The sequence below is a fragment of the Eurosta solidaginis genome, chromosome 4 (genome assembly GCF_040869045.1).
Source record: "Eurosta solidaginis isolate ZX-2024a chromosome 4, ASM4086904v1, whole genome shotgun sequence".
Lineage (NCBI taxonomy): Eukaryota > Metazoa > Arthropoda > Insecta > Diptera > Tephritidae > Eurosta > Eurosta solidaginis.
Genome location: NC_090322.1, coordinates 18095382 through 18110201, shown reverse-complemented (window position 1 = coordinate 18110201; position 14820 = coordinate 18095382). Strand labels below are relative to the sequence as shown.

At 37.2% G+C, this 14820-nt stretch overlaps 1 protein-coding gene across 1 annotated transcript in view; it reads left to right on the top strand.

Annotated features, from left to right (window-relative positions):
- Nucleotides 1-14820, top strand: part of LOC137248415 (uncharacterized) — a 277648-nt gene that overhangs the window by 120248 nt on the left and 142580 nt on the right. Inside the window, exons 17-19 of the mRNA XM_067779354.1 lie at nt 2550-2858; nt 11892-12032; nt 12112-12402. Coding sequence (XP_067635455.1) covers nt 2550-2858; nt 11892-12032; nt 12112-12402 — 741 coding nt within the window. The remainder of the gene's footprint in view (nt 1-2549; nt 2859-11891; nt 12033-12111; nt 12403-14820) is intronic.

Here is a 14820-nt window from a genome sequence, read left to right as displayed (position 1 = left end):
AAAGTTCTTTGAAAGATTTATGGACTTTTACGCGTTGGCAGCAATGGCGAGTACCGAAGAAGATTTAACGATGAGCTGCACGAGCTATACGCAGACATCAACATAGCCCAGCTAATTAAAACACAGCGGCTTCGCTTGTTAAGCCATGTTATGCGAATGAAAGATGACGCTCCGGCCAAGAAAGTGTTTCTATCTGAACCCGCCTATGTAAGCAGAGGTAGAGGGCGGCCCCCACTCCGTTGGAAGGACCAGGTGGAAAACGATTTAAACTCCCTTGGTGTGACCAATTGGCGCCGGTTGGCAGAGAGAAGGAGCGACTGGCGGCCATAACCGTTTAAACGGTTAAGCGCCAATTAAGTATGTAAGTAAGCCTTGTTTACGACGTGGAAGGAACAGTTGTCGCAAATATTGGACGTTCGCGTCGATGGTGTCACACTACCGACTGTCAGTTACCCAAAGATGTTAGGAGTAACGTTCGATAATACTCTGACCTTCAAGACCCATGCCACCGAAAGTGTATCTAAAGTACAAAGCCGCAACAAAATCCTGAAGTCGCTTGCAGGCAGCACCTGGCGAAAAGATAAAGAAACGTTGGAAACCACGTACAAAAAAATTGGCCAGACGCTCATGAGCTATGCGTCACCAGTTTTGAAAACACATACTGGAAAAGGCTGCAGGCCTGTCAAAGTGCTGCTATCCGAACTGCCACCGGGTGTCTTCTTATGAACCCCGAGCACCATCTGCATAGTGAGGCCAAAGAGCACAACGAAATGCTGAACAGGCAGTTTTTGTTAAATTGCCACAAACCAGGACATCCTAGCAAACAACTGCTTGATCTAGCACCGCCTTCACGCGGGTTACGGAACATCTCCATAAGCACTATGACGAGATCCGGCACCTGCCAACACAACCGTTTGATCCAGACAAGCACAAGCAGGCCCTCGTCATTTGTCGCTACTTTCAGGTATTGGTATATTCGGGTTTTGACGCTGCAACATATTTAGCGTATCCTCCGACTTCACCACACGTGATATTCAAACATGGGCCTTTGGTGTATCACTGAGTAAGCTGCATCACCCGTTAGCTTACTAGTCTTTTCTTATTTACTTTTAATGCCACTATTTCCCTCCTATTTATGCATTGCAGCTTTTGAGGCGCGTGGCATTTCAGTACTTAGACTTCCCACTTCGCTCTGCTGTCTCTTAAAATCAGGCTGCAAAGTTGAGAATTGCTCATAGCAAAGTCTTAGTGAGTGAACTGTCTGCGACATCCTTCCACGCTCGCTTTCGCGGTCGGTTGGGTCGATCACTGCAGTCAAGTGCTGCATAATTCTTAATGCTTCCCGGTATTGAGAAGGTTCTCCTAAACTCCATGTATCTCTTCCGTCCCAGCATTAGTTCTGTTTCCGAGTTGGCAGGTCGCTCCTTTACCGAGCGCACAGACTACACACTATCATGTTGTTGTAGCGAGACTTCCCAAAGGGTTTTGGGATTGTAATATTGTTGAGCAACAGCGGGTACTTGTTGTCGCTTGCTGAGCAGCAGAGCTGATGTAAGGTAGTGGGGGCGCTAAGGCGTAGACTACGGGACGCCCTTGGGCGTGAACAGCAAGGAGCCACAAAAGATTTATAGAAGTTACGGGGATGTCGGGTTTTGGGATCTAGCCCAGAACAACCTGTCCGTTGCAACCATCCCTTGCACGTGACGCACTGACAAGAGTATGACCGCCCTAAAAAGATTATTTTACGACAAACGCAGCAAAACCATTTCCCAGGGCCGCGGTCAGGAGACGGACCCAAATTGGGTTCGGTACCTTCCCGGAGCAGGAGAGAATGGAGCAGTCCCGCTGCAAGGAGCTGCTGGGAGGATGACAATTTATGGGAAGGACACAACAAATTAAATGGGGTTACACTAAAATGGCAGTCCTTGGTCGGGAAAAATGCCGAGTAGCTCCGGTACATAGAACCGACTGCCTTGAGAGGCGTTTGGGATTGTAATCGATGTTGATGGTCCTTTCTAGATATATACCCGGTACGTTCCGGTGACAAGTACCATTAAGATACAAGCCCGACTATCTCGTGATCGATTTAATATGACCACATTGCACCTTGTAGGGCATCCCGCCCCCATCCCCGAGTTCCATGAAGAACTTGGGGTCGCCAGGACCTCGCCTACTGAAGAAACATGATTCGCCACGGATAAGTGAGGTTTATAATTGGGCTGGATAAGCTATAAATTGCGCTAGCAATCCTTTGAGAGGGTTGCGCTCCGCAACCCAATAAAACATTTGGGTATTTAGCCGTATTAATTTGGGTATTTGGTCGCATCTATCAAAGTTTTCCATTTTCTGTGTGAATGTGAATGTATTTCAGACATGGAATAGGAATTTCGTGTTGGGTATTCTGATTATGGGGATTTTGATTTTGGTGATAAAGAGCGTAACCTCAACCCATTTGGAGATACGTATTTGGAGCTAGTGTAAATGTAGTGTTAAAATCATCGTCATAACGTTGTTTTTTATTACAACTTTTCATTCTGTCTTTAAAATAGATTTGCTCACCCCTCACGTGTTACCGCCCATATGCGCACTCATACCGGTGAAAGACCATACAAGTGCAAGTACTGCGAAAGCGCCTTCTGGCAAATAAGTGTACTACACACGCATTTACGTTTACATCTGGGTGTAAATATTCATAGATGCAAGTTTTGTCCCTTGGCTTTTCCTTTAGCTTCGGAGCTACGATTACACTTAGCGTCTCATAAAAACGAAGATGCAGAAACGCGTGAGCGAAATATGACAGCTTTAAAAGAAGAAGAGGCCAAATTAAAGCAGAAAATATTGAAGAGAAAACCTAAAAGGTAAGAAAATAATGTGGCATTAACAGAATATTTGATCACAGTGATGTGGTAGTCAAACAAATATGATCGCTTTTTGCGGGCGTATTTAACTGATATCGATCAAAAATAGAGTGCAGAATTTTATAATGTATCATTTTCCCTTCCAAAAATACCAAATATTTATATATACTGGATAACTTCTTGCTGTGCGATATACCGGTACGAAGTTATAGTTAAATCAATTTTCAGTCAAGTGCACAAAAATTAAATTATTTGCTCGCAATGTTCCGGTTAAGCTTTTTCTTAGATGAATATTTGTGTGAAAGGTTTATAATTTTTCTAGCTCGTAGAAGAATATAAGAAATGCTATCACTTTTTATGCTACGCCTCTGATCTATGCTCTGTTTATGTTCAGAGCCGGAGCATAGGCAAAAAGGAAACTCCGGAGTATGTAGCATGTTCAATCATTGCCTGAACATATATCTCAAGTATTTAAGTTTAATACGATTTTAAACTATGCTCGAAAATATTCAAAATCGGAGGAGTTTTAAAATATCACGATTCCTGTGCCACCAAGCGAAATGTCTTTTCCTCATGTCGCGTTATCATCGGGTTCCAAAGTATTTTCTAACTATCAAGACTTTAGCTTCATAGGGAGCTACTCAAAAACAGGTTGCAAGATTGCGCACTTTTGTACTGAAAATTGCGGTCAACCATTAAACGGAACTTATAAAAAGGAAATAAACAAATGAGAATCTCTTTATAGGTACATATATTAACATTTTATTATTGAACGTTTTAAATTTTAACATTTTTTTCCAGTTTTGTTTTTAGCTTTTAGATTTACTCAAATTATAGCGGGGCTGTAAAACTGTGCAATCTTCTGAAATTTTAAATCATTAATTTAAAAATGCCGTTTCGTCATTCCTTAATTCATTCATTCATTCCTTGTTAAGGATTTAGGCCTAACATTTAACCAAGTCTTCATTCTGTAGAAAAGACTGCACTCCTGGACTCATTTGAAGAAAAAATGAAATAATTAAATGAAACACAAAAATGTTATCATGCTTTTTGCAGCATATCAGTGCCACCCAACGCATATTCAAAAGGGAATATAAAGGACCTGTGCGCGTTTACATTACTTTTAGGATCGAATAAAAAAAATTCAATTTGGCCACTTATACTGTGATGAGCAGTAAAATTGGATGCGGCCAAAGTCAAGTGACCTTATTTTCAACTACGGTTGAAACTTTCATTGAAAAACCGGACATAAAAGAAAGATGTGTTATCATATATATTATTTCTAATTGCTATGTTTATGTACGGGTCCCTTTTTCCCTCTTATTTGGAATCCAAATCTATAAATAAAGTTTTGGTTGTAAAGATGGAGATTCGGGCTATTAGCGAGCTTTGGGCAATTTTGGTCCTTGTGCTTTTCTTTAGCTATATTTTATTAAAATAATTTGTTAAAAACACAAAGAAATATATAAATATATACAGAAAGATATATATTTGGGGAATCAGCAATGACACACGCTTTAGTATTCAATGTTGTATCGGTTGATGGAAATGGTGATGTGAAAAACTACGCGTACAAAATGTATGGGGTGGTAAAAAATATGCAAAGAAAATACATACACATATATTTAATATTTTGTGTACGATTTTCAAGTTATGTGAAATATTTACTGCAATTCTAAACAACAGATTTTTAGTTGTTTTGTAACCTTTGTTTACGTTTTGCATTCTCTATTTCCTTTTGACAATCCCATCGACGATGCAATGAAAAAAATAAAATCAGCTGATGAGATGAGCCATAAAGCACAAAGAAGTTAACTGAAAAAATTGTTTTATTGAAATTGTACGAAAAATTTATTAACCATAAAGCAAATAACAAATATTTCAACATCCCTGTTCCGAAAATTGCCATCGTTCTAAATAAGTGTTGCCATTTATATTTGTATGGAAAAGTGCTAACCTACATTTGTACGTCCTCAATTGGTCATTAAACAATTGAAGAAAAGCCAATACATTATAAAAGCTCTTAAGTTCCTAGCGGTATATGACCGAATACCATAGCTAAACTGGTTTGTGTGTTTGCAAATTGCTATAGCAATATACTATTTTTCTCTATTTTCTAAGAAAACTATTCTTCTAAATACAATAGTTTGTAATTACAGTCAATTAACGTAGGCTCTGTATGTAGTTTGTAGCTTTTTAGACAGCAAAGAAAATTGAATTTCAATACAAATCTGCTCAAGTAAAATAGAATTCAACCTTCCAAAGCAATTTCAATCTTTTACCAATTCCGTACAAATAGGCAGATAGGCAAATCAAGGTCCTTCAATCACTCCTGCATTTATATCTCGCCAAAGACTGTCAAAACATCAGCTGTAAAAACCAGTAGTCCGATGGAGCCACTCAATCTTTTTGTGGGGAGGGAAATTAATAACCTCTGACGAGTTTACACCAATGGACATATTTTTTTTTGGCACAGATGAATAGAAAAAGCCTGAATCGCTGCAGGACAATGCCATGGGAATGGACATAATTTTATCGAAATTCTTGGAATTAGGAATCTCCAACGGAATTTCCGATAGACCTATGTACTTTGGTGTATTTAAATTTAAATGACTTAAACTCTTAAAAAAATTAAACAAACTAAAATAAAATAGACCTTGGATTTTAATGTATGTTCATCTTATACATTAGTAATATTTTTTTTGTTAAATGTCTGGGCTGTGGGATTAGAAATATGACAACTCGAATTCGAATCTTAGCAAGGGGACAATCAAATTTCTAATTTAAATAAGTAAAGGTGTCTAAGTTCGGGTGTAACCGAACATTATATACTCAGCGTGAGCTTCAATTATACATTTCATTTCAGATAAATTACTTTTCTACATAACACGTGGCACCGCCCGTTTAAAAGAATAATTACACCCCATTTCCTCTTACAGTAAAACTTGATAAGTGAAATACCTATCATTGATTCAAAACTATTTTTTGCTAAGTTATAGCTTATTATTCTAGTCTACGACCCTTTTAAACTTGTTCTATATCTAAGTTGCCGTGGTCTTTAGCCGATCCCGTCCATTTTTACTAGACATATTTTCTGCTATAAGGAAAATATGTGTACACAATTTCATTACGATATGTTAATTTTTCTTCGAGTTATGGCTCCCGAAACATAGAAAATTGCTTAGTCATAAAAGGGGCGGTGCCATGCCCATTTTATAAAATTTGAAGTTTTTCCTATTTATTGTTATAAATCCACTTGGAAAATGAAATACCATTGATATAAAGCCCTTTTTTGCAAAGATATAGCATATTTTATTCGTCCACGACCCTTATAAAATCTTTTATAGAAAATTGGGCGTGGTCCTTAACCGATTTCGTTAATTTTTCTTCAAAGCATTCCGCATAGTAAAGGCAACTTCTCTGCCGAATTTTGTTACGATAGGTTTAACGATTTTTGATTTATGATTAATAATATTTGTAAAATTGATTTTATCACAAGTGGGCGGTGCCAGGCCCATTTTAAAAACATTTTTCAAATTTTTATCAAGAGTCTCAGTATCAGTCCACACGTCAAATTTCAACATTCTAGGTATATAATTTACTAAATAATCAGGTTTTTTGTGTTTTCCAAAATGTTATATATATAAAAAGTGTGCGTGGTTATCATCCGATTTCCCTCATATTCAATACCAATCTATTCTGGGTCCAGATAAGCCCGTGTACCAAATTTGGTGAAGATACCTCAATATTTACTCTAGTTATCGTGTTAACTGAGAGACAGACGGACATGGCTCGATCAAATTGTTTTCGATACTGGTGATTTTGATATATGGAAGTCTATATCTATCTCGATTCCTTTATACATGTACAACGAACCGTTACCCAATCAAAGTTAATACAATCAGTGTGCAAAGCATGTTGAGTATAACAAGTAAGGAAGGCTAAGTTCGGGTGTAACCGAACATTACATACTCAGTTGAGAGCTATGGAGACAAAATAAGGAAAATCACCATGTAGGAAAATGAACCTAGGGTAACCCTGGAATGTGGTTGTATGACATGTGTATCAAATGGAAGGTATTAAAGAGTATTTTAAGAGAGAGTAGGCCATAGTTCTATGGATGGACGCCATTTAGGGATATCGCCATAAAGGTGGACCAGGGCTGACTCTAGAATGTGTTTGTACGATATGGGTATCAAATGAAAGGTGATAATGAGTATTTTAAAAGGGAATGGGCTTTAGTTCTATAGGTGAACGCCTTTTCGCGAAATCCCCATAAAGGTGGACCAGGGGTGACTCTAGAATATGTTTGTACGATATGGGTATCAAATGAAAGCTGTTAATGAGTATTTTGAAAAGGAGTGATCCTTAGTTCCTAGGTGGACGCCGTTTCGAGATATCGCCATAAAGGTGGACCAGGGGTGTCTCTAGTTGTACGATATGGGAATCAAATGAAAGGTGTTACTGAGCGTTTTAAGAGGGAGTGGGCATTAGGTCTATAGGTGGACGCCTTTTCGAGATATCGCCATTAGGGTGGGCCAGGGGTGACTCTGGAATGTGTTTGTACGATATGGGTATCAAATGAAAGGTGGTAATGAGTATTTTAAGAGGGAGTGGGCACTAGGTTTATAGGTGGACGCCTTTTCGAGATATCGCCATTAGGGTGGGCCAGGGGTGACTCTAGAATGTGTTTGTACGATATGGGTATCAAATGAAAGGTGTTACTGAGCATTTTAAGAGGGAGTGGGCATTAGGTCCATAGGTGGACGCCTTTTCGAGATATCGCCATTAGGGTGGGCCAGGGGTGACTCTGGAATGTGTTTGTACGATATGGGTATCAAATGAAAGGTGGTAATGAGTATTTTAAGAGGGAGTGGGCACTAGGTTTATAGGTGGACGCCTTTTCGAGATATCGCCATTAGGGTGGGCCAGGGGTGACTCTAGAATGTTTGTACAATATGGGTATCAAACGAAAGGTGTTACTGAGCATTTTAAGAGAAAGTGGGCATTAGGTCTATAGGTGGGCGCCTTTTCGAGATATCGCCATTAGGGTGGGCCAGGGTGACTCTAGAATGTGTTTGTACGATATGGGTATCAAATGAAAGGTGGTAATGAGTATTTTAAAAGGGAGTAATCCTCAGTTCTATAGGTTGACGCCTTTTCGAGATATCGCCATAAAGGTTGACCAAGGGTGACTCTAGAACGTTTGTACGATATGGGTATCAAACGAAAGGTGTTACTGAGCATTTTAAGAGGGAGTGGGCATTAGGTCTATAGGTGGACGCCTTTTCGAGATATCGCCATTAGGGTGGGCCAGGGGTGACTCTAGAATGTTTGTACGATATGGGTATCAAACGAAAGGTGTTACTGAGCATTTTAAGAGGGAGTGGGCATTAGGTCTATAGGTGGACGCCTTTTCGAGATATCGCCATTAGGGTGGGCCAGGGGTGACTCTAGAATGTTTGTACGAAATGGGTATCAAAGGAAAGGTGTTACTGGGCATTTTAAGAGGGAGTGGACATTAGGTCTATAGGTGGACGCCTTTTCGAGATATCGCCATTAGGGTGGGCCAGGGGTGACTCTAGAATGTTTTTACGATATGGGTATCAAACGAAAGGTGTTACTGAGCATTTTAAGAGGGAGTGGGCATTAGGTCTATAGGTGCAAGCCTTTTCGAGATATCGCCATTAGGGTGGGCCAGGGTTGACTCTAGAATGTGTTTGTACGATATGGATATCAAATTAAAGGTATTAATGAGGGTTTTAAAAGCGAGTGGCCCTTAGATGTATATGTGAAGGCGTTCTCGCGATATCGACCAAATGTGGATCAGGTGATCCAGAAAATCATCTGTCGGGTACTGCTAATTTATTTATATATTCAATAACACTAACAGTATTCCTGCCAAGATTCCAAGGGCTGTTGATTTCGCCTTGTAGAACTTTTTCATTTTCTTCTACGTAATATGGTAGGTGTCACACCCATTTTACAAAGTTTTTTCCAAAGTTATATTTTGCGTCAATAAACCAATCCAGTTGCCATGTTTCATCCCTTTTTTCGTATTTGGTATAGAATTATGGCATTTTTTTAATTTTTCGTAATTTTCGATATCGATAAAGTGGGCGTGGTTATGGTCGGATTTCGGCCATTTTTTATACCAAGATAAAGTGAGTTCAGATAAGTACGTGGGCTAAGTTTAGTAAAGATATATCGGTTTTTGCTCAAGTTATTGTGTTAACGGCCGAGCGGAAGGACAGAGGGTGGACTGTGTATAAAAACTGGGCGTGGCTTCCACCGATTTCGCCCATTTTCACAGAGAACAGTTAACCTCATAGAATCTATGCTCCTACCAAATTTCAAAAGGATTGGTAAATTTTTGTTCGACTTATAGCATTAAAAGTATTCTAGACACACTAAATGAAAATGGGCGGAGCCACTCCCATTTGGAAATTTTCTTTTATTTTTGTATTTTGTTGCATCATATCATTACTGGAGTTGAATTTTGACTTAATTTACTTATATACAGTAAAGATATTAAATTTTTTGTTAAAATTTGAATTTAAAAAAAATTTTTTTAAAAAGTGGGCGTGTTCTTCATCCAATTTTGCTAATTTTTATTTAGCACATATATAATAATAGTAGTAACGTTCCTGCCAAATTTCATCATGATATCTTCAACGACTGCCAAATTACAGCTTGCAAAACTTTTAAATTACCTTTTTGTAAAAGTGGGCGGTGCCACGCCCATTGTCCAAAATCTTACTAATTTTCTATTCTGCGTCATAACGTCAACCCATCTACCAAGTTTCATCGCTTTAACCGCCTTTGGCAATGAATTATCGCATTTTTTCGGTTTTTCGAAATTTTCGATATCGAAAAAGTGTGCGTGGTTATAGTCCGATATCGTTCATTTTAAATAGCGATCTGAGATGAGTGCTCAGGAACCTACACACCAAATTTCATCAAGATATCTCAAAATTTACTCAAGTTATCGTGTTAACGGACGGACGGACGGACATGGCTCAATCCAATTATTTTTGGATCCTGATTATTTTGATATATGGAAGTCTATATCTATCTCGATTCCTTTATATATGTACAACCAACCGTTATCCAATCAAACTTAATATACTCTGTGAGCTCTGCTCAACTGAGTATAAAAATACAAAGACATCCAATCAAATCTTTGGCTGTTAAAGAATAGGTCTAATGACAGCTGGTATGTTTAATTCTTTTGAGTTTTTCTATCATAATAAAGTATAATAATTTAATAAAAAACTAAAATTCACTAAAACTTATAAAATAAAATAAAGTAAAATAATATAATATGTTTTTAACTACCGAGACGACTCATTTGCCTTCCTTTTCTTTTCCTTTTTTCTCTAACATCAATAACTAAAACAATGAAAGGACGGGAAGAAACGGAAGCAAGCGAAACTAAAGGAAAGGAATGAAAAGGAAACGAAAGAAAGGAAAATTAAGAAAAATTGAGAATAGAGATAAGACAGCGGAAAAGAAAAAAGAAAAGAAAAGGAAGAAAGGAAAGAAAAGGAAAGAAAAGGAACATATGCGCTTTTACAAGGCGTCATGTTCAAAACATGATTGAAAATAAACGATATGTCCAAAAAACTAATATTTTATTTTCTCTGCAAAAAGTAGAAAATAATTTCAGTTCGAAAAAGAAAATCTCTGTCTTATAAACTATATTAAACTGAGTTTAAACCACACAACTTATTTGTATACACAAAGCGATTTTTCATCACCCACTGATGTACTTCATATTTTTAGCAATTCACCTGTCAAAACGGTTTTTTCTTTGAAAACCTGTGTTTTTGCGGAGAGATGGTTTGGATTAAGGCTCTTTTGCAGAACGGCGAGTTAAGTTTTTAACTCAGATTTAACCTAACACATTATGGAATGATAGAAGGTGAAGGATGTTTTGACATCTGTCAACTCGACCGCCCTTAGCTCCAGGTTGTATTTTGGAAGCACATAAGAATGCGGAAGGAGGGCCCCTTTTTGAAATGGTACTTAAATTCCTACTTTTTCAATAATGCTCAAATACAGAAAGGGAGTGTATTTAGCTTGATTTTTGCGCAATTTCATTCCAAAAATTATGAAGAAGATTGATTTTTTTTAATTTTGAAACGTTTGCAGTTTATAAATTTCTTTTGAACGCATCAATTTTGCTGGTAATATTCTAGGACAGGGGTCGAATGCTAATAAACGATCAAAAATGTCGGCAGAGGTTTCAAAAGACACGTTTTTATTTCGGAATCAATAACCTGAAAGATTACACTGATGCCAAAAAATATTTTCAAGAAAAAAAGTTTAAAATTTTATGCACAAAAGTGTTCTTCCAAAAAGGGACTTGTATCCTACCCCGTTTTGGAGCGGCCCGGGGTTATTGTTCAGATTATTGGTACAGAGGTCAAAACGTGCCTTTTGAACACTCTCTGATAGTCTACTCCTCTTCTGAAGTATGATAGGAAAAGTTATTCAACACACAATAGGAGGACGGACAAGGCAGGAGGTATACTAATTTGGTGGAATATTAATTGAGGTTCTGGCTTTAGTCTTGATCCCTTAAACCTGAATTGTTTGAACTGTGAGAAGATCAGTTTTGGTAACCTATCATTGAATTCGACGCTGCGGTAGGAAATCTTCTAATAGCCACTCACTGGAAATGATCATCATGGGCGGCTGACTTAAAGGCGTAATGTAACCATAATCCCCGTCCTGTGTTTTATTTATTTGTATATTTTTTCGGAAAAAAAACGATTTGTTTTACATACATTTTTTTCCTCTGAATAAAAAAGGTGTTTTGTAAAGCAACCACAGTCTTATTTGTAAGGGCGTTCAAGATGGCGACGAGAAACTGCTTACATCGGTCACCTTCGATCATTCCATCATGACCTAAGAGGAGGGGTGAATGAAGCTCATACATTTTTTACAAATTTTTGAAATTAGCTCTGAGGTAAAAAAATATCTTGCCGTTCTGCAAGTGGCCCTTGTGTTTTTTTTTTTTTTTTTCAGATACAAAAACATACGTGACAAGAACTATCAATACCCGTGCGATATTTGTGGCAAACATTTTAAAACAACATGGGACTTAAATAGACATGAACGAAGTCATAGCGACGAAAAGCCCCATAAATGTGATTCATGTGAAAAGCGGTAAGTTGTCATAAAAATCCTCGTCTTAATATATTTCACCAAATTTTTTCTAACTTTATTTTCTGCCTGTATTAAATAGATTTACACAAGCTGCGACCCTAAGGGAGCATATGCGTACTCATACCGGTGAAAAACCATATAAATGCAAATACTGCGAACGGTGCTTTACTACAAGATGTGTACTGAATACGCATTTACGTGTAAATCATCTTGGTGATAATATTCACAGATGTGAGTTTTGTCCCTTATCTTTTCGTTTGGCTTCAGAGCTACGGTTACACTCAACTACGCATAAAGACGAAGATCCAGAGACGCGTGAGCGAAATATGGCAGCTTTAAGGGAAGAAGAGGCTAAAGTGAAAGTTAATAGGTAAAATGGCATTCGGAAACTCCGTAGACTGTGATCTTATATTAAGGTTAATTACTCCGTAAATCGCAAAATCCAGGGGCAGTATTTTGTTATACAATCCGTGATCGAAAACAATTTTTGACATCGCAATATCTCTTAAATGGTGGATCGGATGAAGGAAATATGCTAAATAGTGACTACGTGTACGAGGGTTGCTAGTTATATTTTGAGCCTTGGCAACACTAATTGTTTGCCGGCGCCATCTGACGTTTTCAATTGAAAGTTTGACGTTTTTAAGCATAACCTTCTTGAGAAAATTTTGACATTTGAGCACAACTTGTGTTGTTTACAGTAACTTAAAAATTATATCTCAGCAAAAAAATGAAATTAACTCGTGAAAATTTTCGTGCGATAATTTTTTACGACTTTCGACCTGGATTATCAAGACAGGAGTGCTTTGAACAACTTACGTCCATTTTTGGTGATGAAGCCCCATCCTTTGCCACTGTGAAATGCTGGTATAAAATTCCATCGTGGCCGCCGTTCGCTCGATGTCGTGAAGGTTGTCCAAAATCAGTTGTGCAACAAAACATTGCCGCTGTGCGCGAACTTATATTGCAAGATCGCCATACGACTTATCGTGAGATTGAGGCATCCCTGTCCATTAGTATGACGAGCATCAATAAAATATTGCATAAACATTTAGCTGTGAAAAAAATTTGTTCGCGTTGGATCCCGCCTAATTTGACAAAAGCTCAATACCTCAATCGGAGTGGAAAAATTGCTACGAAAATTGGTTTGAACGCATGCAAAAGTGTATTGATTACACTGGATCACAGATTCCAATTTTTTCCATTTTTTTTTGTAACAATATAAAAAAAAATATACTTTGCGAGGAAGGATCGCGAAAACTTTTTATTTTTTTTTTTTGCATATTTGTTTTTTCTCTCTAAGCTCTGTTTTATTAAAAAAAATAAGCCTTCATTCAACAAAATCGATGGACTAACACAAAAGTTATAAGCATTCACATAAATACATCCATTTAATACTTAAGTACCCTACTGGTACATATGTGTTAATATTCGCTAAGTAACTGATATACGAATACTAACACATATGTACCAGTAGGGTACTGAAGTATTAAATGGGAATATTTACATGATGCTTATAACTTTTGTATTAGTCCATCGATTTTGTTGAATGAAAGCTTATTTTTTTTTTTTTTTTGTAATAAAACAGATCTTAGAGAGAAAAAAACAAATCTGCAAAAAAAAATAAAAAGTTTTCGAAATCCCTCCTCGTAAAATACAATTTTTTTTATATTTTTACAAAAAAATGGAAAAAATCGGTAATTATTGTTCGTTATCTTTGAATCTGCAGGGCCTAGCAAAAAGTGTTGTATGCACAGTTTATAGCCAATTTTATTACCTTTTAAAAGCTTCAAACCGTTTTGGAATTGCTCGATCGTTCTTGAGATATATACGATTAAGTGGACCCAATTTTTTATTTTTTGAAAAACCCGTTATTTGTAAATATCTCAAAAACGTTACCATAGAATTAAAAATAACCTCGATTTTGGAAATCAGGGGGTGATTTTACATAGGAATTTCATAATGGCGTCTCTGGTGAATTTTGGCTGTAAACCAGTGTTATCATAGATAATACTTCGAAAAACAATAAAGCCATTTTCGATAATAAATTACTGTCTTTTCATGATTAGGCTCAAAATATAAATAGCAATCCTCGTACTAATTACAATTCATTCTAATTTTTATGCTTGAAACACAATGCCCTGACGCCGCGAAATAAACGCGACGAACTTCGCCTCGTCAAAAATAGAGTCCCCGTAATTACATGAAGGTGAACACGATGAAAGCCAAGAGCGAAATTTACGCGGGCGATGACGACAATCATCCCAAGGGTTGCTGCTGTTCAATTTTTTAAGTATAAAAAAAGAAAACATAATATCCTAACAAAAATTTAGTTTTTTTACATATAATTCTTAATTTTACTACCAAAACACGTTCAGAAAGATTGGGAGGGATATCGAAAGGCGTGTTTCGGTATCATTATTAATAAACTGCCATCTATTGATTAATATTAGCCGTGTTTTTTTTACATCTATAGACGTTTACGCTTAAAATTTATATGGACTGCTAAGCGCCAAACTTTAAATACACCTCTGAAATTGCTGCGCATAAAATTTGTACTACTAAATTTCAATACACATTATACTCAAATGTAACTGAAATATGTGTTTATGTTTCACCCTCTACACTAATCTATGTATTATATGCGTGTCCACTATTCATCGCAACTGATTCAGCTATATGTTATACATTATGGCGACCAGAGGTTTGTGTCTCCGATTTTAGGTACACCCTGTCCTGTAGCTAGTTATTTAACCACTGCTGCCAAACGTAAACATATACGCTTGTA